General features: G+C 52.4%; 1 protein-coding gene across 1 annotated transcript in view; it reads right to left on the bottom strand.

Moving 5' to 3' along the window:
- The window catches only part of Scarb1 (scavenger receptor class B member 1), a 51,446-nt gene extending 35,544 nt beyond the window's left edge, over positions 1-15,902 (bottom strand). The window contains exon 1 of the mRNA XM_036172068.1: positions 15,557-15,902. Within this exon, the coding sequence (XP_036027961.1) occupies positions 15,557-15,682 (126 nt within the window). The 5' untranslated portion in view covers positions 15,683-15,902. The remainder of the gene's footprint in view (positions 1-15,556) is intronic.
- Positions 15,903-18,725: the final 2,823 nt, after the last annotated feature.

The following is an 18,725-nucleotide window of genomic DNA, read 5'->3' as shown; positions in this document are numbered from 1 at the left end:
GATTCCTGCAGGGCTCAGAGGCCAGGATGGGGACATAGGACAGAAGGAGCCTTGGCGAGGGTGGGTGGCGGTGAACCCTGGGCTGGCCCCAGCCTGGCCAGTGGAAGGATTAACACTCCTTGGAGCATGGAGGCGGGGCTAGGAAAGCCAGCAAGAGTAAGCTGGAGCTGGTGCAGGATACTCTAACCCACCTAGGTTCTATGGCCACCACCCCTCTGCTACTACTGTGGAGACGAGCCGCCTGCTCAACCAGGACAGTCCGACACCCATCAGAGAGGGCAGCTCTTGTCCAGAGTCTGTGGGAAGAGCATACGTCAGTCACACCCAGGGCACCCTACCTAGAACCTAGCTAGCTCCTCAGCTCCTGGAAAACAGGGCTGGGAGGGTGTGTGACAAGACACTGTTGGCACCACTGGCAGGAAGAAGAGGACCCACATGGGACAATCCTCTAAACTTAACAACTGCAACCAAGTGGGGCATGGTGGGCAGGCCTGCCACCCCAGCTGCTAGGGAGGCTAAGCAGGAGGATTGAAAGGTGCAAGGCCAGCATGGACTCCAAGGCTAGTCTGGGAAACTCCATGAGACTTTGTCTCAAGATGGCTCAGCAAATAAAAGTACTTTGCTGCAGAGCCTGGGTTCAGTCCCTGAGCCAATATGATGGAAGAAGAGAATTGACTCCCCAGGGATGTCTTCTGATCTCTATATTGCCCCTCTATAAACAAAAACCGCCGAGAGACAGCTCAGCAGTTAAGAGCATGTACTGTTCCCGAAAAGAACCTAAGTTCAGTTTCCAGCACCCTAGTCAGGTGGCTCACTGTAATTCCCCGCTCCAGGGGATCTGCCGCCAGGAAATCTGGCGCCCTCATGTGGCCTCCATAGGCACCTGCACTCATGTGCACATACCCACACAGAGAGGCGGGAAAGATAGATTGGGAGGGAGGAAGATCAGTGTAGGAAGCAGAGGTTTCACAGGCAGGAGCCAGCCTGTAGCTGCAGGCTGTGGGCAGAGAGGCAAGTGTCCTTGACCCACACAGAGATCTACATGTATCCTCTGCAGGGCCAAGGGGTTTGGGTGAGGGCCAATGTAGCCGGCTGTCCAGCGTCAGCACTTCTCCCAAAACAACAGTTTTTAAAGAGAAAACCTGAAGATAGGAGAAAGACCCACAGCTAAGTGTACCCTGGAGAGGCAGCTGGATGTGGCGGGGCAAGGCTCAACTGCAGAATCAGCCTGAGACATCACCCGGTGGTCGAAGGACAGTGGGAAACCTAGGCATGCCTTGAGCAAGCCGAGCAGAGTTCTGTTGCAAACGCTGATGACAGATCCGCCTGGAGAGAGGCGGGTTGTTAACACGGTGAAGTGACATTCTAGGTGTCTAACAAGTACTAGCTCCTCTGCCGTCACACACACAGAAAAAAAGTCAGGGCATAGGACATGATTCAGAACAGGGTGAAAGTTAAGGCATTTGCCTGAAGTTACCCGGCAGGGAATTGGCAAAGCCAGGGTTCAAATTTAGAATGCCAGCCCCCAAGGCCCAAGCCCAGAGACTGTTCAACTCTTTTTTTTTTTTTTTTTTTTTTTTTTTTTTTGGTGGAGCTGAGGATCGAACCCAGGGCCTTGCGCTTGCTAGGCAAGTGCTCTACCACTGAGCTAAATCCCCAACCCCGACCATTCAACTCTTTCACGAGATTGACAATGACCCTGTAGGAGCATCCACCTCATACCTCTCCTCCAGGCAGACGGCAAGCACCCAGGGTGCAGCTCAGCTTAGAAAGGGACACTAGCAGAAGCCTCATCCCTGAGGCCCAGCTGCAGCCCCTATACTATCCCAGAAGAGCAGGGCACGGATCAAAGTCCAGGGCATGCATCAAAGTCCGGGGCAAGAGCCAACAGCTGCTTTGTCTGGGGCCAGAACTGACTCCCGAGCCATGCAGACCATGCCCAGAGTGGCTCAATGCCTCTTCCTTGGAGCCTGGTGCCAAGTGTCGTGAAAGTCACAAAGGCTCAGCCTCCTTCTCCTACTTTCGTCCTGCGGCCCATCCCAAGCCTCGAGGGAAGCCCATAAAGCTTGAACTTTGGCACACGTGGCCCTGACATCTATCGGAACACCTCCTCCCACTCCTGCGGATGGGAGCAAAGAGAAGGTAGGTCGGAGCCTGGAAGTCACCATAGAATCAATAACTTGACCTCCCCTCACCTACCAAGCTCCCTTTCTTTTCCCTAGGTCCAACATCCCACTTCCCTAGCTAGCCGGGAACTGTCAGCATAGCCCACAACAGGCTGCCTACCAACCATCCCCATGGTCCTGACCTTTGTTGTCCTTAAAGAGAAAATCAAGCATGGGGGTTGGCAAGATGGCTCAGTCAGTAAAGCCCTGGTTGCCAATCCTAATGGCCTGAGTTCAACCCCTGGGCGGAAGAAGAAAACGTACCCTTGAGAGTTGTCCTCTGACCTCTGTGTGTGTGTGTGTGTGTGTGTGTGTGTGTGTGTGTGTGTGTGTGTGTGAGACACAAGTGCTCCCACCCCCACACACAAATAAACAAATGCTTGTAATTTTAACAAAAGAAAAGATGGGCCAGGCATGGTGGCGCATGCCTATAATCCCAGGACTGGAAGCAGAGGCAGATGGATTGCCCAAAGGTTGGAGGCTAGCCTGGGTTACAGGTGTGAGACCCTGTCTCAAATGATGGTGATGATGATGATGATGATGATGATGATGATGATGATGAGCTGGGCATGGTGGCACAGGCCTTTAATCCCAGCACCCCAGAGACAGAGGAAGGTGGAACTCTGTAAGTTCAAGACCAGCCTGGTCTACATAGTGAGCTCCAGGATTATAGAGAGAGACCCTGTCTCAAAAGACCAAAATAATAATGATGAGGATGAAATAAAATAAAACGGAAAGAGAGAAACCCAAGTAGCTGAAGATCCAACCATCTAAGAGTTGTTAAATTGACCCTGATAAGCCGCCTCCACCTCAAGAAAGGCTGGAGCCAGCGCCAAAGGAAGCATCCCAAACACATAATCACGAAAGGGGGTGATCGGGTGCTAACTAGGGGCCAAGGGCTCCTACCCCTCCTGGGCTACTGTCACCCTTGCCTTCTGCTCACCCACAGGACATCACTCCATCCCAACTTGAGTCCTCAGAAGAGGGCTCCTCTTACAGAGGAACGGTGCACAGTGATTGGCCCAAAGAGAAGCATGTGACCCAAGCCCAGCCAATCAGAGGCAAGGGACTGTCAACCACCACATTTCCCAGCCCATCATTGCTTTGATTTGGGTTTCGTGTTTGTTATTTGTGTGTATATAGGAATTTGAATGTGGTACTGAGGTCGGAGGACAGCGCGAAGGACCTGGTTCTCTTCTTCCACTATGTGGGTCCCAGGATCAAACACCCGTAGACAGGCTTGGTGGCAAGCATCTTTACACACTGAGCCCTTTCATGCCCCGCCCCCCTAATTTTTTTTTTTTTTTTTTTTTTTTTTTTGAGACAGGATCTTATGTAGCCGAGACAGGATCTTATGTAGCCGAGACTGGTCTCGAACTCCCTATGTAGTCAGGATGATGTAACTCAGATGGTCTTGTTTTAGCCTCTGGAGTGCTAGGATTACAGGTGTGTGACAGCAGCCGGGTTTTTTTGTTGTTGTTGTTGTGGTTCTTCATGACTGTGGGCCACACCTCCTCATCTGTATAGATATAGATCACGAGCAGATCCATAGAGATCACTGGCAGATTCAGAAGCAGTTGTCCACCCCAGCCCCACACTGGCTCTGTTTGTGAGGAAACCACTGGAGGGCATGACCCTGCTTTGGTCATAAACCTGGACTTACAGACTGCAGAGGAGAGCCCATGGCCCACGCCAAGCCAGGGCTGCCGAAGACCGTTCACTCAGGAGGGCTGAGCTCCCCAAACCTGCTCCTCACCTCTGATCCCTTCTGCCCTTGGTTAAGACAGGTGTGATTTATTTACTCACCACCCACAGCAGTCCCGATAACGTCTCTGAAAACTGGGTCTATTCCTCCTGGCCCACTGCCTTTGTGCTGGGACAGGAAAGAGGTCACTGGGGGAAGCCAGCTGCATATACATGGGGTACACCCTGACACAGACACCAGAGAGAAGTTGCTGGAGTCAAGAAAAAGCACATCCATACACAGACCCCGAGTGGTCCTTGCCAGGGACTCGGGCCACTGGGTGTGGTCTGGGCCATATGAACGCCAGCCCGGGAGACAGAGGCACATTAAAGCCCTGTGATTTACCCACAGCCCCTCCCCACCCCCCCCCCCAGAGCGGAGCAGAGTCAAGCTACAAGGCTTGTGATTTCAATAATGGCCACTAGGGCTAGGGCCCTGCCCCTGCCTCAGCTCTGGTCCTACCCCAGCCAGGTCACCGCCATGTACAAAGCACACAAGATCCTCAACCTGGTCCGTCATGAACCAAATGGATGAGATGGTTGGAGGGTGAGCTCAGGGGAAGTCTCAGGGGAGCCTCAGAGGAGGTGGGGTAAGCTAGTGGCCAGGAAATGTCTTCAAATGGCAGTGGTGGCGCACGCCTTTAATCCCAGCACTTGGGAGGCAGAGGCAGGCGGATCTCTGTAAATTTGAGGCCAGCCTGGTCTACAGAGTGAGATCCAGGACAGCCAGGTCTACATGGAGAAACTCTGTCTCGAAAAACCAAATAAAATAATAATAATAATAATAATAATAAAATAAACAAAAATCCCACTTAAAGGTATAGCGTGTAGATTGGTGACAGAGCTCTTGTCTAGCATGAGTGCATCGCTGGGTGACTCCCAGGTACCATAAAATACACATGAGTGATGTTTACTTTGTTTTTTTGTTTGTTTGTTTGTTTTGGTTTTTTGACACAGGGTTTCTCTGTGTAGCTTTGCACCTCTCCTGGAACTCACTCTGTAGCCCAGGCTGGCCTCGAACTCACAGAGATCCGCCTGGCTCTGCCTCCCGAGTGCTGGGACTAAAGGCATGTGCCACCGCCGCTCGGAGGTGAGCCATGGCGGAGCAGTGGCAGGCACCATGGCACCCATGGCTTCATAGTGCCAAGTGTCCCAGGACACCTTGTGATTCGGCCTGTCCACTCTGGCTAAATATTTGGGAACCCAAGGCCCGGTGCCAGGCATTAGTTCCAACACTGGGGACAGAGAACAAACACCACAGAGGTCCTTGCCCTCCTGAGCCCAGGATTCCCATGGAGACAGCGTGGCAGAAGAAAGCCCAATAGACAGGCAAATGTCACAGGTAAACAGTACAGTGTATTGGGCTGAAGAACAAAAAACATGGCGTGGAGACTGCGACCAGAGGGGCCTTCATGTCAACTGCGGAAGCCAGTGTGGGCTTCCCAAGCAGGTGCGATCTGAATTGACCTAAGTGGGCTCTCACTGTGACTAAGTGGGACCTGTCACAGGCATAAGCCCACAGACCTGGCCCATGCACAAGGGGAAGTGGAGAGGACAAGCTGGGAAGGTATGGAAGGGCAGGGTACTGGCCTCATGGCGTAGGAGAAGGTCCTAGGTTATCTCTGGCTGCTGTACTGGGAGCCGGAGGGGAGAGAACACAGGAGACATTGGAAAGAAGTTCAAGAATCCCAGTGAAAGATACGGTAACAGGAGCCAGCCTCAGGAAAGAGGAGAGAGTCTCACTTCCCCAGGGCTCAAGCAGAGAGAGAGAGAGTAAGCGATGGCTGCCCCCAAGGTAGTATGGAAGACCACAGGCCAAGCTAATCAGGAAGGTGAGGAGGACAGGCCCGGAGATGAGGTGGGAGGGGGGTCAGGACAAGGTAAGACATCTGGCAAACCAAAGTCCTCCTTCGAGGTCAAGGCTGGAGGAGTTGAAGAGAAAGGTGAAGGCCCAGGAAGACAGTCCGGAGCTGAGCAGGAATGGCTAAGGCACTGACTGAGCAGTGAGCCGGGCCTGGACATATTCCTCCACCAGAGTACCATCGAGGCAAGTTGGTGAGGACTCACCCACCGTGAGCACTCAGGAGCAAAACAAAGGACCCAGCCCAGTGAGAACCATGAAGACATCCAGGAGCCCCACAGCGAAAGTGGACCAAGAGCCCTTCTAGAAGCTTCCAGGGAGGGTGGAAGGAACTTCATTGAAATGCCAGGAAAACAAGCAAGGGTCAGGCCACTCCTGTTCCTTCCCCTTCCTGGGCAGCTGAACATCGCAAAGCCGAGAGAAAGGGGGGTGGGAGGAGACAAGAAACCCCCAGGTCTGAGAAGACCATGACTGAGAAGGTGTAAAGCACCCCACCATTCAAGGCTTGGAGTGGAAATCACCCCTGGGCAGCCACGGAGCCTCCTGAGCTCCTAAGGCTCGGAGCCAGGCATGGTTCTTATTGTTTGTTTCGGTTTGCAACTCAGCCTGGCCTGGCTGGCCCTCCCCTAGGCCAGAGGTGACCAAGGCCACCTGTGAGGGAGGTAGAGGAGAGAGGTAAAAGTGTAACCTGTTCTTGTTTTCTGTTTTCCATTTCCTGTCAATTTTCTTTTCCCTTTTTATTTTTTATTTTTATTTTTATTTTTTTTTTTTTAGGTCTGTCACACTATACCCCAGGCTGGCCTGGAATTAGCAATCCTCTTGCTTCAGGCTCCTCTCCTGTTTGTAATTTGTGTGTGTGTGTGTGTGTGTGTGTGTGTGTGTGTGTGTGTGTTTGTTTTCCGAGACAGGATTTCTCTGTGTAGCTTTGGTGCCTTTCCTGGATCTCGCTCTGTAGCCCAGGCTGGCCTCAAACTCCCAGAGATCCGCCTGCCTCTGCCTTCTGAGTGTTGGGACTAAAGGCGTGGGCCACCACCTCCCGGCTTCCTGTTTGTATTTTTGGCAAAGCCCCTGGCTGAATCCTCCTCAGACTAAATTGGCAACACTGGATCCAGAGTAGGCGGCTGGAAGCTTCTCAGCTGAACTCCTGGGTCCTGAAATGGGAAGTGTCAAATAGCCAGTGGCAACCTGGGGGAGGGGCCCATGGTGGCCTGTAGCCTCTGTTTTGCTGGCCAAGGATGTGTGAACACTCCTCTGGACTCTAGAAGTCCCAGATGGCCACAGAGCTGGCAGCCTGGGCCAAACCTCTTAGGAACCCACATGCACCTAAGATAGGCACTACGGAGAGCTGAGTGGCCTCCCCAGCACTGGCTCTAGAGTCGGTTGCTGGGATCCAAGGCCAGTGCACAGAATTCCAGGTAGCTGAGCTCCTGGAGTTGGGGTGAATTAGGGTGAGTCATTGTGGGCGGACAGTAAGGAGTCCGTCCTTCTAGGAAGGGTCCTTGGGTCCTTCCAGGAATGAAAAAGGGAGAGCCTGGCTTCAATGTCACACAGGAGCACCTACCTACTGCACACAGTGACCGCAGAGCAGAGTAACAATGACCCTTTTTTTTTCTTCTGGTGTTCAAGTTGGAGCCCAGTGCCTTGCACCTGCTTGGTTATCACTCTGCTATAGAACCACGTCCCCTCCCCCTCAGCACATGGGAACATGTATCAGCACATGTGTCCACGAGTATCCAGACAACAACTCACATCCACATGTGGATGGTTGCAACTTCTGCGGTACACAAAAACACACATATCCACATATGTCAACACTGGGACCATACACCAAGCTGTATCTGCTAGTATACCTGGGGCCACCATTGTGCGGACATTCACCAACAGGTGTGTATATCAACAGACATACACACTGAAGACATGCGTACTAGTGTATATACACGGAGCCAGGAGGGAACAGAAGTAAACTCTTGGAACTAAAAATAGGCAGCCGATAGCCACAGCCACAGCCCTGTAGGGAACCAAAATAGCTCCTCACGAGCCAGGGGGACCGGAAGTCAGGCAGGAGGAAAGAGGAAGAAAACAGAAGAAATCCCAGCACACCCAAACATCCCTACCCAGGGCCTGGAGAGCAAGATACCCACCCTGACCCTGAGGGCCCCAGAGCCCTCTGGGGAATCGGCCCACAGTGGCCCAGGCAGACCTTAGCCTCAAGATCATAGGGTGCCACAAGCTGGGGAAAGGCAGATCTTCCCATTTGAGTCCTCCTGAGGGGCTCTAAGCATGAAGCCTTCTCAGGCAGCCACAGCAGAAAAGCCTGGAATGCATCTACTGGCCATGCAGATAAATGGAAGACTCATCCATAGAGGGCCAAAGAAGGAAGGACCAGGGTGGCCTTGGGCCTCTCCAGTCAGGGGCGAGCTGTTCAAAACCCAGAAGCAACAATCAGCAAAGGCTACACCACCCAGAAGCTACAGTCTGTATCAGGGGAGGCTATACCACCACAGGCTTTGAGTTCACTGAAAAGGTTGGTTCTGTTACCTCAATCTGTGTGACTTGGGACAAGTTACTCTCTATCTATGTGTGCCCATGCCTGTCTCCCTGGAGGAAGCAAAAAGCAACTGTAGCCATTTAGACAGTAAATAAAAGTCTTCCAGAAACATCAGACTGCTCAAGGCAACGGTGTCAACAAGCCGCTATCTGCCATCAGAAGATACCTTTCAAGTGCCAGACCAAGGAGCTCTGCCAAAGTTCACAAAACAACTCAGGGACAGTGTAGATATCCCAGGCTAGCCCAACTCCTGAGAGTTCCCTGGGGGCCCATAGGGAGCAGTGGGAGAAGGAGACAAAGTTGAGGTGAGGAGAGATGGACAGCCATCTACCAGCATCCCAGTCAGCTCCTGCAGCCCCTCCCCTGACTAACTTGATGTTCAGGAAAAAGAAAGCACCACATACAGGCCTGTGGCCGAATAAGGCTGGAGAGACAGCTCAGATGTTACCAGCACCAGCTACTCCCGTAGAGGACCTGGGTTCGGTTCCCAGAACCCACATGTCAGATCACAACCATCCGTCACTCCAGTCCAGGCTGACGGACATGCCAGGACCTTTGAAGTGAGACTAGGGATCGTGTTGTTCAAACCAGGAGGGTGGCCAAGGGGTGGGAGGTGGCTGAGTTGAGGGCGGGAAAGGGAGACAGACTGAACGTGGATCTTTCAAGCTGCTGAGATGTATTTGGGATGCACTCGGAAAAAAGACGGGGAATGTCAAAGGATCTGAGCAGAATGGACATCGTCCCTCTGGCTGCCTGTGAACAGCTGGATGAGACTACTGTATGGATCCAAGCAGGTGCAGCAGCCAAGGGGTGCAGGGGGTATAAAGGCTGAGCCCCCAGGCATGTGCAGGTAAGATGTCGGTGAACTAGATAGGAGGTAGCAGGAAGCAGCAGACAGAAACAAGCAGGTATGGACAGCCTGAGCCTTCTGCTCTGCACCTCGGGGACAAATGGATGAGAAGCATCAGCAGATGTGTAGATCAAGCCCCTGGGGTGAGTTCAACAGGAAAACCCACTAAAGGACAGCAAAGGGGTCCCAACCATAGACAAGGGAGAGATTATGAGGGCCTCTGATGAAGGGGGTGGCCCCGAGGATGGGCACCTGCATGCCAGGTCGGGTTCTAGGTGAAACACCCGGGGTCTCAGTACTGGTGGGCTGGCCTCCGGGACACTATCACACACCTCCAGGAAAGTCACAGGGCAATTACCCCCTTACTTGACAAGGACCTGTGTTACCATGCCACCTGTGCTGGCTAGTTTTACATCAGCTTGACACAGACTATAGTCATCTAAGAGGGAACCTTAATGGAGAAAATGGCTTCATAAGATTGGGCTGTATGTACACAAGCCTGCAGAGCGTTTTCTTAGTTAGTCATTGATGTGGGAAGGCCCAGCCCATTGTGGGTGAGGCCACCCCGGGGCTGGTGGTCATGGGTTCTATAAGAAAGCAGGCTGAGCAAGCCATGAAGAGCAAACCGGTAAGCAGCATCCCTCCATGGCCTCTGCATCAGCTCCTGCCTCCAGGTTCCTGTCCTGTTTGAGTTCCTGTCCTGACTTCCATTAATAATCAACAGTGATGTGGAAGTGGAAGCCAAATAAACCCTTTTCTCCCCAACTTGCTTTGGTCATGGTGTTTCATCACAGCAATCATAACCCTAACTAAGATACTGCCTCACTTGTCACTTTTAGTTAAATTCATAGCACATGGATACATTCTTTTTGTTTTTGATTTTAAAGAGGCTGGGTGGGTTGGTGCAGGCCTGTTACCCCAGCACTCAGGAAGCTGAGGCAGGATAATTTCAAATAAAGCCTGGGTAACAACACCCAGTAATAGAGAGCCTGCCCCAAAGCACTACAAACAAAACAATAACCATTGGGGCCAGTGAGATGGCTCAGCTGGTAAAGATGTTTGCTGCCAAGCCTATGACTTGAGTTCAATCCCTGGGACCCACATAGGAGAGAACTGACTCCTGGAAGTTGTCCTCTGGCCTGCACAGGAATGCTGTGGCACAAACCCTCCACTCACAACACACAAATAAATACATACACAGAACATTTCACAAAAAGAATCATGGTGGGTTGGAGAGATGGCTCAGTGGTTAAGAGCACGGGCTGCTCATCCAGAGAACCTGGGTTCAATTCCTATCCCCCACATGATGGATGGCTCACAACCATCTTGTAAGTCCAGCTCCAGAGGATCTTACACCCTGTTCTGGTCTCCGAGGGCACTGCACACACGTGGCGCATGGATGTAAATGCAGGCAAAACATCCATAAGTATAAATTAAAACAAAAATGCGCAAAGAATCATGGACCCAGCATTATCTACTTTGTGTGTCTGGTGTGCCCCCTTCCACACCTTTTTCTGAACTGTAATTGCACTGACATGAATCTGTTGAAAATATAGAAAACTATTAGTTTTTATTATTATTATTATTATTATTATTATTATTATTATTATTATGTTTTGCAGCACTGGGGGTTGAACTCAGGGCTTTGCACATGTTAGGCAAGCCTGGCTCTATTACCAAGCTGTATCCTCAGCTTTCTCTTCACCTTTATTTAAAAATTAAATTATTTATCTATCTATCTATCTATCTATCTATCTATCTATCTATCTATTTATTTGGCAGGGTCTTTCTATGTATCCCTGGCTATCTGGGAATATTGACTCAGAAATCTGTCTACCTCTGCCTTCTGAACACTAGGATTAAAAGTGTGCACCAACGTGCCTAGCTTACGTTTTATTTAAAGGCAGGGTCTCACTGTTGGAACTTCCTGTATAGCCTAGGCCTGCTTTTAACTTCCTGTACAGCTGAGAGCCAGCATCGAATTTACATTCCTCCTGCCTCAGCCTCCAGGTAGCTGGGAGGACAGGCAAGAGGCTGGGGAAGAGGGACTTTAACAGGAACAGTGATTTTTCTCCATCATCCATCTGCTTTTTTTTCCTTTTTTTGAGACAGGCTCTCTGTGTGCTGCCCTACCTATACTGGAACTCACTTTGTAGACCAGGTTGGCCTCGAACTCACAGAGATCAGCCTGCTTCTACCTCCCAAGTGCTGAGATTAAAGGCATGCACCACCACTGCCCAGCCCATGTTTTTGTAACCTGGCCCTTCTTAATTCTTTTTTTGACTCTGCCTGTATAGAGAGGGCTCTTCCCTATTTCCTGCTTCCCAATGGAAGGTAAATCAAGCATGGGCACTTGAAGTCCCTCCCAGCCCACCACAGGCCATGCTCAATAACCTGCTCCCTGACCTTTGTTATGGCCCAGATCCCTTATCTGTAGAAAGGAAGAATTCCGCAGCCTCGGCCTGTTTCACAACACTGTGGTTGGGTACAAACCAGAAAGAAGCAGGCAGGTTCACAGGACATTTCCAAAGGCGCTTGTAATCGCCTTTGTAATTTGCTAATCCCTCAAAGGAGCAAACCAGATCTGGCCCCTGTCTCATTGAGAAAGCCCAGCTCCCAAGTGATGGATTGGCCCCAGCTAGCACATGGCACAGTGTGCCTGTACCCCTAAGCTCTGGAAACTGTCACCTACGTGGGCATGCCGTGGCTCAACCCCGTGGAGCTGAAGATGTGAATCAAAGCCACCGGATAGCCCGAGAAAGGGTGATGTAATGAACAGAGAACTAAGAGAAAGTGGCTGGTTCCAGAGCTCGCCAAGCGGGAGTCAATATGAAAATACCATGAAAATCGAAATGGAGCACACCTGTGGGTCCACAGGCTACGACTCACACTGGGGAAGAAGTGTCTGTGGACTCACACAGGAGGGTATGTGTTCTCTGTAGCCTGAGACAAAGGAAGTGGCCCCTCAACAGAGGACTCCAAAGGAATAACCACACAGTGTGTGTGTGTGGGGGGGGGGGGTATTAGTGGGGGGGGGGGGAGGCAGTAACAGATTGTCATGGTCTGCCTGTCATGCAGAAACCTTTGAACAGGGCAGGGAAGACAGCTCAGTGCTTCCTAGAGGATCTAGTCCTGCTTCCCAGAACCCGAACAAAAGCTGAACACTGAGCCAGGTGTGGTGCACGCACGCACGCATGCACACGTGCACACCTTTAGTCCCAGCACTGGGGAGGCAGAGGCAGGTGGATTCCTGAGTTTGAAGCCAGCCCGGTGTACAGAGCAAATTCCAGGGAGCCAGGGCTACACAGAGAAACAAACAAACAAAAACAACAACCTCAAAAAGAAAACAAAAACAAACAACACTGAGCCCAGTAGTCCATGTCTGGAACCCCAGCACCAGGGCGGGTGGAGACAGGCAGTTTCCCAGGGATTCACTAGCCAGCGTCCAGCAGAAAAGGTACACTCCATGTCCAATGAGAGAGCCTGTCTCAAAAATTAAGGTGGACAGCAATTGAGGAAGACATCCGACATCAACCTCTGGCTTCGACTTGTGTGGTAAGCCCAGACATGCAGGTGTGTGCGCGCGTGTGCGCGCGCGCGCGCGCACACACACACACACACACACACACACATGCACGCACGCACGCACGCACGCACGCACGCACGCACGCACGCACACACCTTTGAGAACTGACACTAAACAGAAAAACATACTACTTAAGCCAGGTACAGTGGTAAACATTTTTTAATCCCAGTATCCCAGTACTCAAGAGGTAGCCATATGTAGATCTCTGTGAGTTTGAGGCCTGGGCTACACAGTGAGACCCTTACTCAGAGAGAGAGAGAGAGAGAGAGAGAGAGAGAAAGAAAGGCACATGCTATCCAGTTCAGGTTTTATAAAATATGTCCATCAGAGTTGGAGAGGTAGCTCAGTGGGCAAAATGCTTGCTGGGCAAACAGGACCTGCGTTTACACCCCGAGCACCACATTAAATATTGGGCACCACTGAGAGTGAACCTGCAGTCCCGGTGCTATGGGAAGGCAGAGACAGGAGGATGGCTGGGGCTTGCTGGCCACCTACCTGGTTCATACACAAGTACATGCATGCGCACACACCACACACACCACACACACACACACACACACACACACACACACACACACACACGATTGTATATACGTTTATAGAAAAGTCTAAAAAGATACCACACCTATGATAATAACATCAGAAGAAATTTCTCTTTTGTCTGTGTGTCTGTGTATGTGTGTTGTGTGGGTGTTATGTTTGTGTTGGAACCCAGGGCCTGTTACATGCTGGGTAACTGCTCCATCACTGAGCTATAGACCCAGCCCTGATTTTTTTTCTTTACAATTTATTGATTTTTAATTTTATGACATTGGTGTTTTGCCTACGTGTATGTATGCCTGAGGGTGTCGGATCCCCTGGAACTGGAGTTGCAGATAGTTGTGAGTTACCATGTGGGTGCTGGGAATTGAACCCAGGTCCTCTGGAAGAACACCTCTGAGCCATCTCTACAGCACTTTGTTTTGTTTCTTAAACCATGTATTCCTGCCTTTTATACATCAACTTCTTTAACTGACAAAACAAAACAAAACAAAACAAAAAGCATAAAACATGAAAATTCAAAAAAACAAGGCTTCCATTCAAGTCGCAAAGAACGAAAGTGGCCAAAGTCAACTCCGGGATCCCCCCCTCCTTCTCCCCTCCGCCCCCGCCCTCCAGCCAGCTCCTGAAGTGAGCTTTCTTCTCCTCCAGGAGGTCGGCTACACTCCAGCCTGGCGTCTAAGAAGCGGCTGTCTTGGGCTAGGCGTGTCTTCCTTCCTTCACGCCACTCAGCCCCCAACCAATCGCCTTTGGGATTTTTACACGTAGGGTGCTGGAAGCCGCTCACTCAAACTTACAGCCCCAAGCTTCTAGCTGTAGTACAACTCAGCCAAACATGGCTTTCCTTCTCAAAGCCCGGGGCACATGCCCCTCGCCCCACTGACCCGACAGGCATGCGCAGTCCCGACGCTAGCTAACCCGTTAACACCCCACCACTCCACCACCCCCACCTCGGCAGACACCAACCCAATAAAGAAAACACTCCTGAAAGGGGCCGGGGAACCAGCTGAGATTCCCTCCTCACCCCCAAATAGGAGAACAGGGGTCATTCGCTCACTCCACCCGCTGCAAGCGGGGTGAGGAACAGGCAGCCAGTCCACGTGTTGGGTCTTGGCGTGGCTGAAAACCAAGACTGTCACTGAGACAAGGCTGTCACTGCTAACTTTGCTAATTCTGGCGTTCCAACGGAAAAGGCTTTTCCTCTACCCCAGACACGGCAACCGCTGGGACCCTGGGACTTCTTTGCCACCAGACCCGAGGATCTTCAGGAACAAGGGTCGAAATTTCAAAGCACTAAAAATGACAGTGTGGCCAAGAGGACTCAGAAGTGCCCACCAGAACTCCACCTGTGGCTCCATCTGGAAGGCCAGTCAGGTCCTGGGAGGTGGCGGTCAGGGCCTAAGAAGGAGCAAACTTCATTCACTCTCTCTTTCATTGAGCCTTACGACGGACGGGGCACAGTACACGAAGCCATTCTTAGATTCCCAGTAAACAAACCCGCTAAGAGGAACGATGTCAATCAACCCATGTAACAACAACAGCCTCTTCTATATCCCAGGTCCAGTTCTAACTAAATGGTCCCTAACGGCCAGCCTCGGTTTACCCTTCCGGGGTAGCTTAGCGTCTCAGAAACACCCTTAGCTGGAGTGTAATCTCCAGGACTTAATGAGCTCCGGGCTCAATCGGTGGACACAGGCTCCCAGGGCAGAGTCTGTGGCTTGACCGGCAGGCACCGCCCGCCTAATATAGGTAGGTCCCCGGTTGAAAGGGCAACGGAACCTAAGGCTGAGTGAGATCAAGAGAGAGGCCCGGCTGCCTGCCCTCACCAACCCGGGTACTCTCTGCCTCTGCCAGAGCGTGGGGGAGAAAAGCGGCTTAACTCTCCAGACTGGCAGGCAGTGTGGGGGCGAGCCAGGGCATCGCTGGGGCATCTGGGCGGGAGGAGACAGGCAGAACACCCACTGAGGACTGGGCATCCGTGGGAGCCTCACAGAGGTACAAGGGGACACCAGCTGCCCACAGCCCTGAGGTCACTAGGTACAGTCACCGGCCGGGATGCGTAGAAGGGCTGGAGGTCAGGGCAGCAGCAATCGAAACTCGGACAACCAGGCCACACTTCTGCTCCAGCGAGGGTCAGGCCCCTGGGACGCTGGTGACTCAGACCTCCAAGCCTCCGGAGTGAGCCTGGGCCTCCCAGGTGGTGGGAAGGGTAGCCCCAGTGTCCCATCCTGCGTCCCGCTCCCCCGGAGGACGAGTCACTCACCTTCAGCACCTGCTGCTTGATGAGCGAGGGCACCAAGAGGATCATGACAACACCGAGCGCAGCGCACAGCACCCCCAGGACGCCCAGCCCCACCGCCACCCAGCGCGCCCTGGCGCTGCCGCCCATGTCCGCGTGCGCGGCCGGGGCTCGCGGGGCTCCGGGCCTGAAGGGGACAGCAACAGAGGCGACGGAGGCCGCAGAGATGACAGAAGCCGAGGTTCAAGATTCAGCAAGGTGAGTCCCAGTCGGTGGCTAGCGCAGCAGTAGCCCTGCAGGTGGCCAGAGGCTTTATGCGCCATGGCCCGGGCAGCCCGCCCCCTCGCGCAGCGCGGGATTCCGGAGGGGGTGGGTGGGCGGGGAGTGGGCGGTGCTCTCATGGTGAGTCATGGGCGTGGCCTCCGTCTGGAGCGGCCCCTCCGAGTTCCGCAGCACTCTGAACCAGTGCGTGGTGCGCCTGCCTTCCCCGCTGCGCGGTCTGGATTGCGCTTCCTTGAATCTCTCGCTTGTCAAATTGGGAACCGAAGTGCTCCCTATAGAGCGCAGGAGCCCCTGGCATCATCTGCACTGGCTAGCCACCCCCACTCCTGTGATCTCTTCTTTCTCCCGAAGCGAATGCCTCCGGCTCCAGCATCTCTGGCCTTGCATCAGTTGCTGTCAGCTGGGGCCTGCCTGCCTCCGGGCCATGCATGCCCTCCACTCCGAATTCCGGGCCCCTCCCGGCCTTTGGACGCCCTCCATTCCGTGTTCCTCCCGGCCTTTGCAAGCTGCCCACTCGGAATTCCGCGTCTCTCGGGACCTCTGCACATCCTCCACTCGGAATTCTGTGTCCTTCACGGTCTTTGCACACCCTCCACTCAGAATCCCAGGCCCCAGACACCCGCTGGGGCCCTGACTCCATCCGGGAAGGTGTTCTAGGAGCTTATCAGGCACAGATGCCTCGCCTGGCCACTATGCTCCCTGGCGACTCGTCCTTATCTAGCGCCACCGGCCCAGTCGCGCTCAGTTGAACTTTTTTTTTTTTTTTTGGTCATAAAACCCACGCAAGATAACAGCAGGGTGGTGAGGACTCTGTGTTTCCCCGACCTGCCCAGTGCTCAGCTCAGGTAGCTCATGTCCAGCACACAGCCAGGGCCTCTAACTCAAAGTTTCTCATCCGGTGGGGAGGTCGCAACCCCTTTGGGAGCTCTAAGATAATCGGAAATATCAGATATTTACATTACAGTTCATAAGGGTAGTAAAATTGCAGTTATGAAGTAGCAAAGAAAATAATGGTATGGTTGGGAGGGTCACATGAGGAACTGTATTAAAGGGCCAAAGCATTAGGAAGTTCAGAACCACCGCTCTGTGCTACCAGCAAGAAAACTGAGGGACAGGGCGACTTCCTCAGCGAGGCTAAGGCCTGCTTCCCACTCAGGACATGAAGGGTGGATAATCACAGCTGAGAAAACCCAGTCTGGCATGTGTAGGATGTCACCACCTCCTGGTAACCTCTTACAAACCAGGTCCTTGGCTCCCTCAAGGGTGCTGCTGCCCTATAAGACTCCTCCTGGGTCACACAAGGATGACCCAGCAGTATCCCTGACATCAGGTACCTCAAGCTAATACTCCTAAGAACATGGGCCACTCCAGCCCTCCCCTCCTTCCAAATCCCAGGAGGACTTCTTTTGGGAACCACCTTCAGCAAAATGTCCCCAAGTCAGGATTTACTGAGTGAGCATCTAGTAAATTCTGGAGAGACAGCCAAGTCATACTTCCAGCCATGACCTCCATTAGAGGCATGGGATGGGAACAGGTACAGAGGAATCTGGACTGTGAAGACTCCATCCTCAGAGTCCTGAGGCCCCTCTGCACCCCGTGCCCTCTTCTGTAACGAGGAAGTAGTCAGAACTGTACTTAGTTGAGAGACTTAAGCCCGTTGGTGGCTGGCCAACCTCTGAGCCTGGAATATGCAGTATGACTCAATTGATGTCCCAAGGCCCCACCCACCTCTGCCCCTGGGTCCACTGGACTCTCAGCCTCCTGTCTTTCTCCTGTGTCTATGTGGGTGCACCTGAATGTGCTGTTTGAGACTACTGGGAACTGGCTGGCCATCCAGCCCCAAGGGTCTTCCCTTCTGTCTCTGCCTCCCCAGCAGTGGAACTACGAGCATAGTTTGTTTGTTTTAGATTTATTTATTTTATGTATGCAAGTGTCTTTCCTGCATGCATGTCTGTGCACCATGTGCATGCCAGGTGCCCTCAGAGGTCAGAAGAGGATGTCGGATCCCCTGGAACTGTAGTTATGAGTGGCTGTGAGCTGCCATGTGGGTGCTGGGAACTGAACCCAGACCCTCTGCTAGAGCTGCAAGTGCCCTTAACCGCTGAGCCATCTCTTCAGTCCTGTGGGCTTTATTTGCATACGGATGCTGGGGACCAATCTCAGGCCTTCAGGTTCATGTGGCAAGGCCTCTACCAGCATCTCCAGTTCCCCGGCTTACTTTTGTCTTTATGCTAGCTGTTCTTGATTCTACAGGACTGTTTCTCTAGATCCTTCCATTGGCTGACTCCTTTCCTCAGCCCAAAGCCTGCTCATCAAAGAAGGCTTTGTGTCTAATCTGTTGAAAATGGGAGTCCTGCCAGGCAGTGGTGGCACACATCTTTAGTCCCAGCACTCGGGAGGCAGAGGCAGGCAGATGGATCTCTGTGAGTTCGAGGCCAGCCTGGGCTACAGAGTGAGTTCCAGGATAGGCTCCAAAGCTACACAGAGAAACCCTGTCTCGAAAAACCAAAAAAAAAAAGAAAGAAAGAAAGAAAGAAAAAGAAAAGAAAAGAGAGTGGGGGGGAGAGAGAGAAAGAAAAGAAAGAAAGAAAAAAACAAAGAAAACGGGAGTCCTTACAGGCATGGTGGTGCATTCCTGTAATCCTGTAATCCTAGCACTTGGGAGGTAGACGTAGGAGAAGCAGGAGTCCGAGGCCAGCCTGGACTACATGAAAACCTGTCTCAAAAAAGCCAAAGAGCCGGGTGGTGGTGGCGCACACCTTTAATCCCAGCACTGGGGAGGCAGAGGCAGGGGGATCTCTGTGAGTTCAAGGCCAGCCTGGGCTACCAAGTGAGTTCCAGGAAAGGCACAAAGCTACACAGAGAAACCCTGTCTTGGGGGGGGCGGGGAGCCAAAGAAAGGTGCTGGTAA

This window comes from Onychomys torridus, chromosome 22, assembly GCF_903995425.1.
Source record: "Onychomys torridus chromosome 22, mOncTor1.1, whole genome shotgun sequence".
Classification (NCBI taxonomy): domain Eukaryota; kingdom Metazoa; phylum Chordata; class Mammalia; order Rodentia; family Cricetidae; genus Onychomys; species Onychomys torridus.
This window is presented reverse-complemented; position numbering and strand designations above follow the sequence as displayed.